Here is a 17,753-nt window from a genome sequence, read left to right as displayed (position 1 = left end):
GTCTAGTCCCCATTATTTCTAAAACCTTAAATAGACATTGGGGCATTCTTCAAAGAGACCCTATGCTGAAGACCTTTCTCCCTGATAGACCCAAAATTGTCTACAAACAAGCTAGAAATTTAAAGTCCACTCTTTCTCCAAGCTGCCCCTTAGATAGTCTTAGGGATCGCCATGTCACTTGGTTAAATAATCTTAAAGGATACTACACGTGCCACAATTGCATTGGGTGTAAATTTAGTGTAAAAAGCAAATTTTTTAGATCCAATGTCACTGGGGGGAGTTTTGATATTGAGACCTTTATCAACTGTAAAACTAATTTTTGTGTGTACTTGTTGCAATGCCCATGTGGATTGCAATATGTGGGCCGCACTGGAAGGCCCCTTAAGCGACGTTTCGCTGAACATGTGTATAACATTAAAAGGGGCGTTGAGACCCATAGGGGCCTATGCAGAGAGCAGCGAATTTTAAAATTGGCGAATTTATTAAAAAGTAGCTTTTTTGGAGAGTTTTATTCTCCATATGCAGAAAAGTGCGAATTCTGCTATGTTTAACATGGATGCGTGTGGCGAGTTTAAATTGGCGAGATGCGCGCTTCAGAAACGTGTAAAAACAAATTTGCGCCTTTTTTTTCCCTTTGCAATGGCCGCGAGCGGCAGCTTCTTGCCAGTTTTTTCAGGCGAGGCAAAAAGGAGACAATCGCGCCATTTTATTGGCGCGAACAGCCGCTAGATGCCGTTCGCGCCTCTCTGCATACGGATATTTTTAAAACTGGCGAGATTGAGGTTCTCGCCAGCCGCGAGGCGAGTTTTACAAATAGAAAAGAAAAATTGGCGCGTTTTTCGGAACTCGCCATTTTCTGCTGCTTTCTGCGCGATTTTCTCCAAAAAATGGCGAATTTCGAAATAGCGCTGCTCTCTGCATAGGCCCCATAGTGTCTCCAATCATTTACGATTGAAACACAATCAGAATCCAGAGGGCCTCATCTGCATGGGCATCGATAATCCCAAAGGTAGTTGGCGTGGGGGAGACAGATTGAACACTGTATCCAGATGCGAAAGCTACTGGATATATGTGCTAAAAACTCTGTCTCCCCTAGGTCTGAACATAGAATTTGACTTGGCAGCATTTTTAAAGGAAGCTTAGGTACTCAATGTGCCATGACATAATATGTGATGTATTTGTTTCCATTCCATTTTGTCTAAACGTGTTTTTTAAGTATTTTATTTATTTTATAACATTTGCAGTTTTGGTTGTTGTACATTCAGTGCGCATTTAACAACACTGTTTGACCCCATCAGTTATCCGTTTTCGGAGCGCTGTTATGTGTTGATTCTGTTAGCTGTCTGTTACTCTATTGTCCCTCCCCCGAGTGGGGTGGTCATTCAATCAAGCTAGCATTTAAATACCGTCCTTACTAAGCTCCACCATCCCCTGCCGAAGTGATGTTGAGTCACGAAACGCGTAGGGAGGAGGAGCTTAGTATTCTGATCCGGTCCGACCACCATAGCCACCTGACGCCGTGTGAGCGCCCTGACGTCCGACGTCATTGGTTCGCCAGTTGCGGGTACTGCGATCAGTCAGCTTCTCCATCGGCTGTACAGGTTGGCCACAGGTTGCGGACGGCATTCGTGTGCCACATCACTATCCCTCATACCATGTAAGTGTGGGTAGTTTGTGTTTTTAGTATTTTATTAAAGTGTATTGCGTACTACACTATCTGTGTCCTATCTTTCCTTCACGCATGGGTGTGCTGTATCGGGTCCATCTGCGAGTGCAATTGCCGCTCTGAGAGAAGAAAAATCTCATCAGACCACGTGGGGCCGTGAGAAAACGTGTTGAAGAACTATCGTGGAGATAACTCTTGGGACACCTACATTGATCTGGGAATTGAATCCTGGTTCAATTCCCGGTGTTGGCTCCTTGTGACCTTGGACAAGTCACTTGATCTCCCTGTGCTGGCACCAAAAACATTGTAAGCAGCAGATTATAAAATCACCTGGGCAGGGAATGTATCTGTAATAATTCCTATGTGCGTACCGCGCACTATACTGTAATTCTGAAGTGCTTTGAGTCCCATTGGGTCAAAAGCACTATATGAAATACATGTATTATTATTATATGTCAAACCTGCCACCCCTGATCTGCGGGGTAGGAGACACATAGAGACTGCAGGAATAGACATAACATTTTGGCCCATATTTACAAAGCTGTCATAAGACACACCTTCCGGTGATAGACCTAAAGGCTTTACAATGCGTGCAGGCCCCTTACATATCAGTACAGAGTAGAGCGGGTAAGTGCGTTTAGTGGAAAAGTCATTCGTGTGTTTCAGGGGTCATGCACATCTTAAAAATATATATTTATTATGTTTAATATTACAGACAGCGCCTTCTACGTGTTAATAGAAACATCAGGTTCCTGTGCCTCCCACGATGAGGAGAAACTCAACACGTTTTTGGAAAGGGCCCTGGACTCTGGGCTAGTGACTGCAGGGACACTGGCTACTGACCAAGGCAAAATAAAGGTGTGTATGTGTATCCGTGTGTCTGTAAATATCCGTGCGCACCAATAGTCTGACTTGTGTTGTCAGAAACATTTGACGTCTCCACAAAAAGGTGCAACTAAACCGACAAGTTCTTAAAACAATGTTGACTCCCCACCTGTGACTGATTCTTCAACCCTTTGCGAGGAAGCAGAGTGGCACCAATAACTACTGTTTGATGTGTGCTCTGTGCTGTGCACCTGTGGCAGACATCTAATTATCTCCTCTGCAAATTGTCACTCAGCTCTTTAGCTTCAGAGCCATGGGGTGGCCATTACAGTGGTTGTGAACCTGATTCCTCTCCCTGTTGCCTTGGAACCAAGAGAGACCATTTCTATTCAAATCTCTCACAGCCTCTGACTGACATGCCAATGCGGGTGTGGTTCAAGGGTGCTGTCTTTAGGGTGTACGTATTTGTCACCAATATGGTATCCATTCAAGCTATCCCCGCCCTTGGTTTACTTTGATTAACCCTTATAAAGTACCAGCCTTGCTTGGCAAATTGTACAGACATAGGCATCAACAAATGCTGCTCAGCTGGCAGAAGAGGAGCGAACCTTTTTGTTAACCACTCTGTTGGCCGACATTGCATTGCAGGGAGTTGCATTGCATTGACTGCCCCTTCCCCCTGTTAGGAGGATTGGGTTCATTTTCTAACCTGCGCTCCCCTTCTCCCTTGTTTTTGTATTGTGTTGCAGGGCCCTGTAGTCAGCAGAGAGGTTACAAAAAGGAACTTTTCTATAACTGTTCTGTTGGTATTTTAATGTGCACCTCCACGCTGCTCATTGCGGTCTTTGAATTGATAACCGCATACGTACGACCTGCAGTGTCTCCTTTTCCACCTAGGCTCTCTGGGCCCTAAGAGAGAGGATCACCGAGGCTCTATCTCACGATGGCTATGTATACAAATACGACCTTTCTCTTCCTGTGAATAAGCTGTACGATTTGGTTGCAGAGACAAGGGTGCGCGTGGGCACATCTGCTCGAAGTGTGGTCGGTTACGGACATCTAGGTGAGAGGATCTTTAGCTATGTACATGTATACAGTGCAAGGAACGAGTTCTGCTGCTGACTGTTTCAATGAACATTATGGAAACAGTCTGGAAGAACTTGCAATGTACGTGATAAAATCCCCCAGCTTTCTATTTTGAAGAATTATTTATGTAAAAAAACTTACAATGCTGTTTTAACTTTGTAGGTTTTGCCAGATCTATTCTATGAACCAGGCTGTAATTTGATACTTCTCAAATGTTAGGGGAAAGCTGCAATAAATTCTAAACAATGTAACACAAACCAGTTAAGATGAGCTAGTCACAAGCCCTCCGCTGTGCAAAGTACAGTAATGAACACAGTGATGTGTCTCAGATAGGTTTGGGGACCTGTCAGGCCTGTTATGGGTCTGAGGCAGATCTAGCAGGCGTCACTGCGCACGCTGTATGGCTGAAGCTCATACTTGCCAATAAAATATAGTAATACCATCTCCTATGGAGTAAAGTAGTGGGATAGGTGCACCAGGGGAGGGTACAAATGTGGACTGGAAGTGAAAATACAGAGAGAGAGAGAGAGGCAGAGAGAGAGAGGCAGAGAGAGAGAGGCAGAGAGAGAGAGGCAGAGACACGCAGAGAGAGAGAGGCAGAGGCAGGATAACAGTGAGTCCCCAAATTACATGCACTCAGTGTCCCACAAAAGGTAGTGTCATGTAGCTAACAAATGAGCAAGTTTAGTATGTTGAGCTAAGTGCAGAACATAAGTACCCCAAGTGAGTAGGTGTGGATATGGTTGATATAGTAAAAATATAGCTTTAATAATCCAAAATAAAATAAGGAGGGGTAGAACATCTGAGATAAGCATCGCTGCTGTAAAGGGTAAATCTACCAATAGGCTGGGGGTGAAGATGTATGTGTGAGGTAGAATGACGTCAGATTGGGACTACTTGTGTAGTTGTGGCTAATATGCCTGATAACTTTGTGTATTTGATAACACATTATCCACGTGCAACGAGTCCGTCAGTATTGGTTTTCTGGAGAAGCTTATTTATAGTTGTAGCGCGTAGGCTAATGTCTGGCTATTATTAGTTACGCCAGTGGTGCGCAAAGTGGGGGGGCGCTGGCTTTGGTTGGGTGGGGCGTGGGCAGTTGCAGAGGCCCCGCGCTCTTCCCCGAGGCATTTAAATTAAATGCCGGGGGATCGTGTGAGGCCCCTGCAACTACAAAACTTACCTGGACTCTGCCGGCGTTACTCGTGTCCATGGCAACGCCGCGGGTCATGTGACGTCACATGACGCCGTGCAAGGTAAGGAGGGGGGCTCAGAACGGAGAGGAGCAGGTGGGACTGTCAGTGTGGGGACATTGCGCTCCAGTGGCACAGAAAGGGTTTAAGTACTGATGTTGGGTGATAGCTTTACTATTTAAGTGATGTGTTTTCACATTTGTTGTACAGACACCGTATTATTTCTATGGCTGTTGCCAGCATGTGACCTGCTACAGCAATTTACCATATGTGGTACAGTACTGTTCTATGCATCACAAGGTTTAGCTTACATTTCTATTTTCTTTGTCCCCCTGCAGGTGATGGGAACCTACATTTGAATGTCACGGCTGACTCACACAGTGACACCTTACTGGCCGTCCTAGAGCCCTTTGTCTATGACTGGACAGCACGACATTGCGGAAGCATCAGCGCAGAGCATGGGTTGGGATTCAAAAAGAGAGACCACATTCACTATAGCAAATCCAGTGCAGCCGTGCAGCTCATGCAGAGACTCAAACACATGCTAGACCCAAAGGGCATCATGAATCCATACAAGACAATACCATCCATTGACTAATTACTTCTACAACCTCTCCTCATGCATCGTTCCATTGCCCCTTGCCCGTGTGATGGACTTTGTGGGCTGTGCATTAAGGAATGGAAGTGGGCATTACACTGACAATAAATGCAGAGGGTCCGTTATTAATGTCACTGGCTGCAACACTAGGACTCAACCAGTTTTACGAAGAAAATAATTGCTTTAAATTGGATTTTGATTTCTTAAACAAAACTGAGTGTAGCAGTAGCATATTTAGTGACTTTTACATAACAATTATGTGCATGAGTTTGAAGGGTTTTAGTAGTAGGAGTTGATAAACAAAGCTACTTGGCCATAATGATTGTCACGCAGGAAAAAAATCGGGAGAATACTGACAAGAAAAGATATATCCAAAGTGCCTTGTTTCCTTAATTCTCAAAAGCACAGGCCTACAGTATCTCTGTAGGAATAAATAACAGCCATGTTAAAGTGGTAAAAAACATGAATACTTCTCCCCTTTCCTGGCAGCAATGTATTGCAAAGCACATTTTGCACCTTTTTAAAAGGGTGAATTAAATCTAAGAGACTATTACACGGATAGGTAGTTTAAACAATATTTTGGGGCATATGTTGGACGATCTTTAAAATGGAGCGTGTCAGAAAAACAAATGTTGGGGGAGAAACCTCTGAATGTCTGGCTAGCACAAGACAGACTGGAAACACAATGCAACAGAGTCTCCCACGTGAGATACCAAGACTGTACAGTACTCGCAAATGTATTAGTGCAGACTCTTCCATTTATTAGATATCAGGGAAGGGAACGTTTCAGGTCCCAAACAGACCCTTCCCCCGGGATCTTCACTGGTAACTAATAAAGGGAAGAGACTGCGCTAATAAATCTGAGTAGAGTCCTGCTTTGTATCTCACTTGGGAAACTGTTGCATTATTTTTCAGAGTGCACTTATTAATTGCACTTAAGACGAGATTAAAATAGTGTTAAATATTTAGTGTAATTTGGGTTATTTTTCTGTATTTTGCTCAATGTGCATTTGCTTGAAATGCATATGTGGTGGAAGATTAAATATTGGAGTAGGGGGGCATGGCCTGGAAGCAGAGCGGAGGAGACGTGACCCAGGGGAGCTCCGTCGGCCTCAGGGGAAAAAGATTTAACCGTCCCCCAAATTATAATAAAACATGCCATAACCCCTTTGGATCGGCCTCTCGAGTGCCCCCTACTTCCACCAAGAGGAAAAGAGCTGGAGCGGAGGCTGCGCTGCCAAGACGGGAAGAGAAATGGCCATATTGTCTCGGCGCTCTGCTCGAAGGTCACCATGTCCGGTGAGTTTGGACCCCCCGAGCAGGTCCTCCTTTGGGCTGTGGGACTTTGCGGGACCCTCCCTTGCGGGTGTGGAGGCTGCACGCCTGCCCGGCTCATACACTGCTCCCTGCACCTCAGATAAATCCAAGATGGCCGTCTCCAGCCTGTGAGAAAATCACTTAGCGATCGGTCAGGCACAGGAGCTGTCAGGAAAGAAAGCAGAGATCAGAGCTGCCGATCTTACCCCCGCCCCCCTTCTTTCCTGTCTTTTGGGAGGACATGGGTCAAGAGTGCCCAGACTCCCACAAATTAATAATATGCTGTCTTTAACCAATTGCGCTATGTGTGATTGGTTAGTCTGTCCAGTCCAGTTTTGACGGATGGCACAAAATATGGAAATGTTAATAGTGATCTGTTACTTGCAATAAGATTCTGTTTATCAAAAAAAAAGGGAATTTAAGTTTTTTTTATTGTAACTACAAAAGTTTAGTCTGATAGATACTTAGCTATAACTAAAGTTAGTTACACAATTATTAAAATGATAAGATGCGACTGTTATAGTCTGGAGGTTAACAAACTGACAAAAACGTTGTAAAGGTTATTAGAAATATGTTTGGAGGTCTATTTGTTGTAGGGACACTAAAGTTTAAATGGATTCGGGTGACCCTGAGGTTTGGACGAAGCGTCTAGGCCTCAGGATGACAAATGGTTAATGCTGGCACGATATCTGGTGGGCCTCACAATCTGCCAGATTAAAGGTAGGGTTAATATTTTTTGAAGGTCACCACACTCGATGATGGCCTCCCCCAATGGGGATTCCACATTCACACTTAGTTAACCTCCCTCACTTCTTTTATTTTTTAACCATCACCATTATTACTCAACATCTACCACAAAAACACTCTTCTGTCCCATGAAGAATCCTGAATGGAAAATGCAAGCATGCCCCTCAAAGATAAATGTCTAATCAAGCCCCAATTAAACGAATTTCACTAAACGTCAAGGGTCTGAATACTAATTTTAAGAGAAGATTAGCTTTAACAGAATTAAATAGATTTACAGGTGATATACTTTTCCTACAGGAACCCCATTTTATTTAATCAGATCCGCCTAATACCTTCAAAAAGTCATTCCCCCAGGTATATTACGCATCCTATAAAACACGGGGTGTGACTATATTAATTAGACTGCAGTGGGTTAGAAGAACACCCCTTTCATGGTGCAGATTATTTTATTCAAACAGTAGAAAATCAAAATGGAAAAAATTCCTTGAGTGCTGTCATCCAGCACATAGATCCACTGTTTATACCACAGTTGGATGTCTTTTTTTTTCTCTGTCTGTACTCTTGTAGGAATCTCCTCACACTCAGTACCACAAGATTGGCGTAAAGCAGATGTGGTGCCTATGTTTAAAAAGGGAGCTAGATCACAACCTGGGAATTACAGACCTGTAAGCCTGACATCAATAGTGGGAAAGCTACTTGAAGGTTTAATACAGGATAATATTCAGGAATACCTAATGGAAAGCAAAATTATTAGTAATAGTCAGCAAGGAATTTATGAAGGATAGATCATGCCAAACTAAGCTCAGTTTCTTTGAGGAGGTAAGTAGGAATTTAGACCAGGGTAATGAAGGAGGTCTACTTAATTTATGCAAAGGCTTTTGATACGGTTCCACACAGATTGGTGTATAAAATAAAGCAAATTGGACTCCGTAATAATGTATGCACCTGGATTGAAAACTGGTTGACGGACAGACAACAGAGGGTTGTCATAAATTGAACTTTTTCAGGTTGGGCTAAAGTCGTGAGTGGAGTACCTCAAGGATCGGTACTGGGACCCCTGCTTTTTAACTTGTTTATTAATGACCTTGAGGTTGGGATCAAGGGCAAAGTCTCCATCTTTGGTGATGATACTAAATTGTGTAATGTAATAGAATCAGAGCAGGATGTAATTTCTCTTCAGAAGGACTTGGTGAAACTGGAAACGCGGACAGGTAAATGGCAGATGAGGTTTAATGCAGATAAATGTAAGGTTATGCATTTGGGATGCAAGAATAAACAGGCGATTTACAAATTAAATGGGGATAAATTGGGGGAATCCTTGATGGAGAAGGATTTAGGAGTGCTTGTAGACTGCAGGCTTAGCAATAGTGCCCAATGTCATGCAGTAGCTGCAAAGGTAAACAAGATCTTATCTTGCATCAAACGGGCAATTGATGGAAGGGAAGTAAACATAATTATGCCCCTTTACAAAGCATTAGAAAGACCACACCTTGATAATGGAGTACCATTTTGGGCACCACTCCTTAGAAAAGACATTATGGAACGAGAGAGTGCAGAGAAGAGCCACAAAATTAATAAATGGGATGGACAATGTAACTTATGAGGAGAGGCTAGCTAAATTAGATTTATTTACATTAGAAATGAGGCATCTAAGAGGGGATATGAGAACTATATACAAATACATTCAGGGACAGTACAAGGCATTTTCAAAAGAAAATTCATATTCATCCCACGGGCAGTACAAAGGACTCAGGGCATCCCTTAAGGTTGGAGGAAAGGAAATTTCACCAGCAACAAAGGAAAGGGTTCTTTAGAGTAAGGGCAGTTACAATGTGAAATTCATTACCCATGGAGACTGTAATGGCAGATACAATGGATTTGTTAAAAAAAAAAAAAAAGTTGGACATCTTTTTAGAAAGGAAAGGTATACAGGGATATACCAAATAAATATACATGGGAAGGATGTTGATCCAGGGATTAATCTGATTGAATATTCGGAGTCAGGAAGGAATTTATTTTTCCCCTTATGAGATATCATTGGATATTTCACTGGTTTGCCTTCCTCTGGATCAATAAGTAAGTATAGATATACAGTAGGATAAAGTATCTGTTGCTCAATGTATCTGTTGTCTAAATTTAGCATAGGTTGAACTTGATGGACGTATGTCTTTTTTCAACCTCATCTACTATGTAACTCTTCAGCGTGCCTGAAACAAATTAATGTCTCGACAAGCGCCTAGCGCCCGCGAGCGTACGGGCAGACAGATTTGAATTAATTGTGCCGACGGTGCCAAGCATGGTCAGCGGCACATTGGACTCAGCCTTAGTAATAATGCATGTGCTGCTCGTGTGACTGCTGTTGTACTCCAAAATAAGCCCTGCTTTATCTCTTGGTAATGCTGCATATCAGAGGGAGAACGCTAAACCAATCTCCCCTGATAGTGAACGGACCCGCTCGTGTAAAACGTTATGCCACAGCTGTTTCGCCGTCTCTGCGGCTTCTTTCCTGGGATTCTGTTATGTAAAGTACTGGCTTCTATGTGTTAATATACACTAAAGTGTTAATACACACACGGATTTTTTGCAGGAGTGCACCCGGTCCCACTGTAAAGGATTTTTCTTTGCTCTCCTACTTATTGTAGTGTTTCATGCCTCCTTAGGAAGCAGCAATCCTTGGGTAGCGCCCTCAGTTTAGAGCGAGTGTCATCTCTATTTATTAACTCAAGTGGTAAAAAAAGGTATCAAAAAGATTTATTGAAGATTGATCTATGTTCAGTAAATCTGTTTGATACGTTTACCCCGGCCACGTGCGTGCCGACTTCTTTACTCTCCGGGATTGTTGGTGGGATCCACCTGGCTGCGGGACCAACTTTGCTGAGCACCAGGGGAAGTATCATGTTTGTGAGCGCAGCACACAAGAGTCTTAAAACACAAAGAAAATGTGGCAAGATACACAAGCTATTATACTGCACACCAATGAACTCATTGCTCCATATAACAACTTCACAAAGGAGAGCAAATGTTTTTGATACATTGATTGAACCCCTTTATTGCCAATGGCATCTGCACCCCATTGCACTGCATCCCTGGTAGTGAAGAAAACGCATGTACCCGGTGTCAAAATGTCAGCAGAGCTGTTTCTTGTATATGGTGAGAAGCAATTAATGAATGAAAGTTGATATATCACTAACTGCATTGAATCTGCTTCTGATGCCTTTTTTGTGCTAGACTCCATAACCTCATCTATAAAGAGTGCAGATAAGAACGTTTCAAAGCCACTTAAAGAGACGAGTCCATGATGCTTTCTTACATTTTTTTAATGTTGTACAAAAGGTTTTTTTCAACAAAAAAAATACTTGACCAGAATTATTATACAAAGACATAAACTGATAAACAGTTTATATTGATAAACTGAATTCATGAACAGTTTGAAAAATAAAAAACAACACCATGATAGACTGTTACTGTACATTAAGCAACACATGTAAATGACATTATATGGATTTCTTTGTACATAGGAAATGTTATACCAACTCATGTTCAGCAGCACTGCCACTTAAAGCCGCAATCCCCTCTGGGGGTTCCTAGAGCTGAACTGCGTTAATTTCAGTGCTCCAGCGGAAACAAAATGGTGGTTTGAAACTCCTGAATTACATGGCCAATTGGAAGGCGCAATGTCGCCCGTTGTAGCTTCCAAATGGACTGCATCGCGCAGGGAATTAAATACCCAATTGTAATGAATAAAGGGGGGAAGAGAGGAACTGCGGCTTTAAAATCAGCAGTCCCCCAAACTTTTGAACTACGCTATTCTAACACCAACCCCCCCCCCCCTCCCCTCCAACCAATAAGAAAAAACATGTACCTTTGTATTTACACATGAATTTAAAAAAATCATGATGGGTGCCCGGGTCATCCAATAGGAAGCGGCGATGTCAGGACCCGCAGGCCCAGCGGCCACATCCATCTCTTCAAAATGGAAAAAGAAGGCAGCAAATATCTCTGGAGCAGGGAGTCCCTGGAGCAGCGCGGTCCGGTTTTGGAGGACGCTCCATAAACTCATATTGCGATTGCATATTGCGTATATATGCGTGCGTACACACACAATGTTGCGCTCCATATACGGTCACTACAAGGTGCATGTTCTGAACAGCAATCGCACGTAAAACAAAGTCCAGCACGCTCCATTAATATGCATTTAATATGGCGAGATCGACGTTTCCGTCTCCACTGAGACCTTTAATCAAAACACACACAAAGTGAAACGCAGAACAATTTATACTCCTGTAGCAGCAAATCTCAGCTCAGCAGTGCGCACAGTGGGGGCGCGGGACTTTTCTTGGGGACGCGGACGGTTGCACAGGCCCCGTGCTCTTCCCCGAGGCATTTAAATTAAATGCTGGGGGATAGCGTGAGGCCTCTGCAACTCACTTACCGGGGGTCAGACGCGTTGGGAGTGACGTCACAGTCTCCATGGCAACGGAATCACGTGACCCTGCGGCATCATTTGACGCCACCAAACCAGGTAGGGGAGAGCGAGGGGGGTGCAGGCAGGAGGGCACAGCTCCAAAAGTTTGCACTCCCCTACCTTAACCCAACAAAATAGTGCCAAGTGAGACGTCAATCATGACACCAAAAAAAAAAACCCTGAGCATCAAACGCTGATATAAAATCGAGAATAAATGAAGGAAAACGCTGTGAAGATAGAGGCTGCTGGTTTTTTTTTTTTTAATACATCAGTTCTTTTAATATTAGATAATACGTAATCTATTTTTTCCCCAATTATTATTCAACTCAAAGCCATTTTGATTGAGTTTTGAAGCAGCAGTTCAAGCTGCCATTTAATTTTTTTTTTCTTTTTCCATTCAATACTGTATGGGCATCAATATAATCTGCACACTGACACGTGTCCGCTGAATTGCCGATCGATCTGTTCTCCTGTGATCGATCGGCAAAGATTCATATACAGTAGTATTGCTGCATTTATGTGTGTAAATACTTGAACGTTTCTTAAAATCAAAACAAACTAAACAGTTACCTGCAGTATGGATTATCCAAAGGTGTCGGTATTGTATCCAGTGCAGGTAAAAGCACAAGGCAGCCATTAATCTTTCCAGGCACAAGCACCCCTTCAGAAGAACTCACTCACTGATCCTTGTGGGGCTTCCGCTACATTTACCTGCATAGGATACAACACCTTTGGATAATCTGCACTGTAATGTAGATAAGTTTTTTATTAAGTATTTACTGTACTTTAAGAATTAACCACACACGGGTCCCACTTGTTTTATTCATATTGGAATTTCTGTACTTGTCCTATCAACATATGCGGTCTCTGTATCTTCTTAGATGCAAAAGAAGAGAGAGGGCACAGCACAACCGGAAATATCCCAAAAAGTTAGGAGGAAAGTGCGTTATCCATAAAAATATTTAATGGTCAAGAAAGGAGAAATGGCAAAGCATTACCCTACTATTATGCCTTGCCATTTCTCCTTTCCTGACCATTAAATATTTGTATGAATAACGCACTTTCCTCCTAACATTTTGGGATATTTCCAGTTGTGCTGTGCCCTCTCTCTTCTTTTGCATCTAACCTACACGGACAGAGGCACCAAGATTGCCTGGAACCTGGATTAACATGGACACTGCAGCAGACCTGTGAGTTTTTGCTTGCTATAAGGTTATTATGTTCCTTAAAGGTATTTGGGTATTCAATTGGGGTGACAATTAGCACGTTGGTTCCTGGATTTATTGAGTGCCGCTTATGCTGGTTTACCAACCAGGATACCACACCCAGTACCCTACCTCAATCAAGATACATACTCCAGGCATCACACAGGAATAAGCACCATCATACTACACTTATTGTCCTTGTATACAGTCTTTAGCACCACGCATGGATACATTTGTCTGTATCTTCTTAGCATGTTTCTCAATGTATTCTTGATTATCTCACTAGTAGATGCTCAGGGCTTTGTTTTTTCAGGGTAAATAAAGGTTTCTTGTTTTTTTTATACGTCATGATTGAAGTCTCACTTGGCACCATTTTCTGTTGGGTTAAGATTCACCATTTTCTGTTGGGTTAAAATTCACCATTTTCTGTTGGGTTAAGATTCACCATTTTCTGTTGGGTTAAGATTCACTGCCACAGGGGGACAATTTGTTCTGCATTTCACCTTGTATGTATCTTTATAAAGGTCTCGGTGGAGACCGAAACGTCGATTACACCATGTTAAACGTATAGTAATACTTTATATATACACACAGACACACAATAAATACATATAGAGAGGGATCCTGTTTAAAATATAGCTTCCTTTCTTGCAGAAACATATTTAAGTAGTGATACTCTGTACTACTGCGCTCCATCACACCACGGAAATGAACCTGGGTTCAGGACATCAAAATTCACACGGCCTAAGTCAGTGCTATCTGCAGTGTCTGATTAAGTGACCCTGCGGCTTCACATTCTATTTAAAGGAAGCTCATCGTCAATATCTAAGGATCCCATATGTCTGTTTGTGAGAAAGTCGAATAACGGGATGTTGCCAATGGCTTGGTGGATATTTGTCACGGTGATCTCTCTTGGAGCTCTGCACAAAAGAAAAAATAACCGTTAATACCAAAACACACACACACAGATAGTCAGATGTATTTAGCAATATTCAGCAAAGAAACTGCAGATGAAAGGCTGCCGTTCCATGGCCAGACCACGGAGTCCTCACGGTCAGACTAATTGCCCATCATAATTAACACAGCAGGGATCCCCTGCTTCTGAATGGGACTGCCGCTGTATTAATCCTACCGGGCCGCACCAGTCTGGATATGCTGCGCGGTGAGAGCAGACAGAAGCCGTCCCTCTCCCTGCACAGCTCTAACAGGTGATTGCACTGCTTTTATAGTATTGAAGCAGGGTTTCTCCAGAGCTGAACCGCATTAATTTCCACTCTGGAGACCCCCTGTTTCCTGAGTCACAGGCCCCGATATTGGGTGCTGGTATCTCTTTGCAAGTTAAATTCTGCTGCATCACAGTCCAAGTGACCGGGACATTTAAATGTGCAGCGAGATACCGGGGCCTGTAACTCAGGAAGCATGGGGTCCCTGGAACTAAAATTAATGCGGTTCAGCTCCGGAGACCCGTTTCAATACTATGAAATTAAAGTAGCTTAATTACCTTAGCGGCTAGCCGCTAAGATAATGAAGAGGTTAAACTGAAGTACCCAGTTTATTGGGCGTAGAAGGGTAGGTGAAGGGGGTAGTTGCCCAAGGGTGGGTGGTTAGGCCTCCCTGGAGGGTTGCGGGAGGAGTTCGTCCCTTAATTACCATAGCGGTAGGAATCGAGTTAAGACAGCGGGCGGCAGCAGCAGGCAGGCAGAAGACTATCAGACCCTGTGTACAGAGCAGGAGCAGAGCAACACAGGAGAACGGCCGGGGAGGAGCACGCTTCATGTATTACAGCACGCTCCACCCCGGCCGTTCTCCTATGCCGCTCTGCTTCTGCTCCGCGCACAGGGTCTGATGGTCTTCTCCTGCCGCCCGCTGTCTTAACTCCATTCCTCCGCTGACATGGTCCTCTTCTCCGGCGCCGCTCATGTGGCTTGCAGTCCTCATCTTCTGCCACCGGTAAGCGAGAAGGGTGGGGTGGTGTGGTGTAGGGGGAAGAGATAATACTTTCCATATTATCCGTCATTTCCGGTTATCCGCCACGTTATCGGTCCCGTTGAGGTCGGATTACCAAGACTCTACTGTACAACAAATATACAATGTTTGCAAAGCAAAACCTTCATGTGACCTACCGGTTGTGAGAGGTCATTTGATATCCAACAGCTAAAGCGTCCCTTAATATGTCACCGACAAACTGCTCTGCAGCCTTAAAAAACAAAAAAACAAACAAGAACAATTCCCATAATGCTTTTCCAAACGTGGGTTTCAGGAACTGTGCTTATTACTATTACTTAGCAATATATATTCCAGTTTTAAAAGAGTAGCATAACTACAAAAGCAGGGCAACATATCACAATGATTCTGCACCAGTGTTAAGAAATGCACAAGGTCAGCCCAAGAAAAGGTGGAATTTATGGTAAAGTTTGCCATCAGTATATAAGAGCCATGATGGCATAGCCAGAGAGAGTTTGTCATTTGTTTAAAAAGCTGCAAGACTGAGTCTGTGAAGCATAATGTGGATTATGCGGCACAAGGTAGACCCCTTTCTTCACTACTTAAAAATGTATATATTTTTTCCTGCTGTCATCAGTGAATGTATAATTTATATGTAGTATATTAGGGGGCAAAAAAGTGTAAGTTGTGTCAATGGGTTTCTTTAATACATTTTTCAATTGTCTTTGACTGAAATTTTTACTTATTTGTGTCCTGTGAAAAATTAATGTTTTCACTTAGTCTGTGAAACTCTTAAATCAGATGCACATTGTCATTCCCTTTTATCTGTTTGGCTAACAAGAGCATTATTATTTTCCAAGAAACGTGATGATTGGCACTTGTGCTAAAATATAACCTATACATTGCTACGACTAATAAGTAAGTTCACTTCAGCCCAAAGGAAACAGAGAGAGAAATAAAACACCCCGCCGATTCATAATACTGTACATTTTTGTCAATTTATCATTACTAAAAATTATTTCTGTACAAGAAATATAAAAAATTACCTTTAAAACCATCTCTTCTATCGGAGAAGCATAAACATTTTTTTCCACTTCAACTGGTTGGAATGAAACTCCAATCTGTAAAAAGAAAAACAAAGAAAGGTGACTAACATGTATTTAAATGAAACACACAGCCCAGAGAAGAGTAAAAATGGCTGCTGGCAGCTTTATCTTTAGGTTGATGGTCACTAGCAGCCATTTTGAATTTTGCTTACACACCATTATGAAAATAACTTATAAGACATCTGCTAATACAGAGAAAACAAGAAATGCCAATTTACATCTTCTACTTAACATGTGGGTGTCTTATATACATAAATATAGACACACACACGTATTTATTATATTCCATCTGGACTCAAATCCTGGTAATCTTTTTACAAGACCATGTCTACTGAACACACAGCCAGTGCAGGGTTAAGAACTGGAGGCATTTAGAAATCGGACCAATCTGCAAACCTGCTCATAGCAAAGTTAGAAAAGGATTTCTTGTTCACCCGCAGCATCAAAACTCTGGCTTATTCTCCGCCAAATAGATGATATCCTGATTATTTGGACTGCCAGTGAACAGGATTTCATCCAATTGGTTTAATGAATTACATATAAACCATTAAGATGAAACTTGCAGGGACTGAAGTTCAATCATTTTAATTTGCAACTGCTATCAGCTGTTTGGAGGTTGGTGGCTCCTCCTCCCGGGGTCTACGCTCGCCCCACCCCACTTTTTAAGTAGCAGCTTTTTCCACGTTCCTGTGCAGGACAGGTCCACTGAGGCCATTCTCCCTACAGCAGAGGTAAATGAGAAATGTAAAAGGTTTTTGAAATTTGCATACTGGTCGTGACGTGGCTGCAGGCTTATAACGCTTTGGCCAAAGGGTTTAACTAAATGATCCTTATTCATGAGAATACAAACATTAAAGTATTTAACTATGTATTTATGTATGCATGCAGCATTGGAGATTATATATATATATATATATATATATATATATATATATATATATATATATATATACAGTGTTCGACAAACCTATACATTTGCACGCCCCGGGCGAGTGGATTTAACATCGTGGCGAGCTCCTATTGGCCCAGGCATCACACGTTTGGTACTACGTGGCAAGTAGATTTTTTGGGTTGGGCGAGTAGATTTTTTGGATATTTGTCGACCACTGTATATATAAATATGTGAAAAAAAGGAGAAAAAACAGGCGCACACCTAGTGCATTAACGTAATAAAAATTGTATTCAAGGAACATAAAATCGAACAAATGCCCACTCACAAAGGTACTGCAATTAAAATCATGAATGAGATAGGCTCTCATGTGCCAGCAACACGGTCCTCTCAGTCCGGCTCGAGGCAGTGGCGTCCTCACGTGACCCTCCTTCATACACTGGCGACACACTTTATTCGAGCTCTGCTAGTCCCACGAATTCGGGTATACCCGGGTGTATTGAGGTTTGTGACTGTTTTCTGCCCGAGTGCATTGAGGTATTTTCCAGGCAGGGATTGAAGCATTTTATTCCCGCTGGCTGCAATACTGCACAGTATATACATATATACTGCATTACAATTCATGAATTTATGCCATCTGGTAGACACGCAAAGTATTGCAGCCTATTAAATCCTAATCATTATCATTTAACAGATCAGCCGCCCGTCAGCC

At 42.6% G+C, this 17,753-nt stretch overlaps 2 protein-coding genes across 12 annotated transcripts in view; one reads left to right on the top strand and one right to left on the bottom strand.

The window, feature by feature from the left end:
* D2HGDH (D-2-hydroxyglutarate dehydrogenase) overlaps positions 1-9,393 on the top strand; it is a 29,309-nt gene extending 19,916 nt beyond the window's left edge. For 6 of the 7 annotated variants that reach the window (XM_075569493.1, XM_075569495.1, XM_075569496.1 and 3 more), the window contains 3 exons: positions 2,382-2,524; positions 3,389-3,554; positions 5,109-9,393. In XM_075569493.1, the coding sequence (XP_075425608.1) occupies positions 2,382-2,524; positions 3,389-3,554; positions 5,109-5,368 (569 nt within the window). In that variant the 3' untranslated portion in view covers positions 5,369-9,393. The remainder of the gene's footprint in view (positions 1-2,381; positions 2,525-3,388; positions 3,555-5,108) is intronic. The other variant, XM_075569494.1, reaches the window with a different exon arrangement.
* Positions 9,394-12,981: 3,588 nt separating this feature from the next.
* The window catches only part of YEATS2 (YEATS domain containing 2), a 157,848-nt gene continuing 153,076 nt past the window's right edge, over positions 12,982-17,753 (bottom strand). For all 5 annotated transcript variants that reach the window (XM_075569488.1, XM_075569490.1, XM_075569491.1 and 2 more), the window contains exons 26-28: positions 16,093-16,167; positions 15,226-15,299; positions 12,982-14,022 (exon numbers count right to left, since the gene is read on the bottom strand). In XM_075569488.1, coding sequence (XP_075425603.1) covers positions 13,893-14,022; positions 15,226-15,299; positions 16,093-16,167 — 279 coding nt within the window. In that variant the 3' untranslated portion in view covers positions 12,982-13,892. The remainder of the gene's footprint in view (positions 14,023-15,225; positions 15,300-16,092; positions 16,168-17,753) is intronic.

Source organism: Ascaphus truei, chromosome 14, assembly GCF_040206685.1.
Source record: "Ascaphus truei isolate aAscTru1 chromosome 14, aAscTru1.hap1, whole genome shotgun sequence".
In the NCBI taxonomy this organism is placed as follows: Eukaryota; Metazoa; Chordata; class Amphibia; order Anura; family Ascaphidae; genus Ascaphus; species Ascaphus truei.
This window is presented reverse-complemented; position numbering and strand designations above follow the sequence as displayed.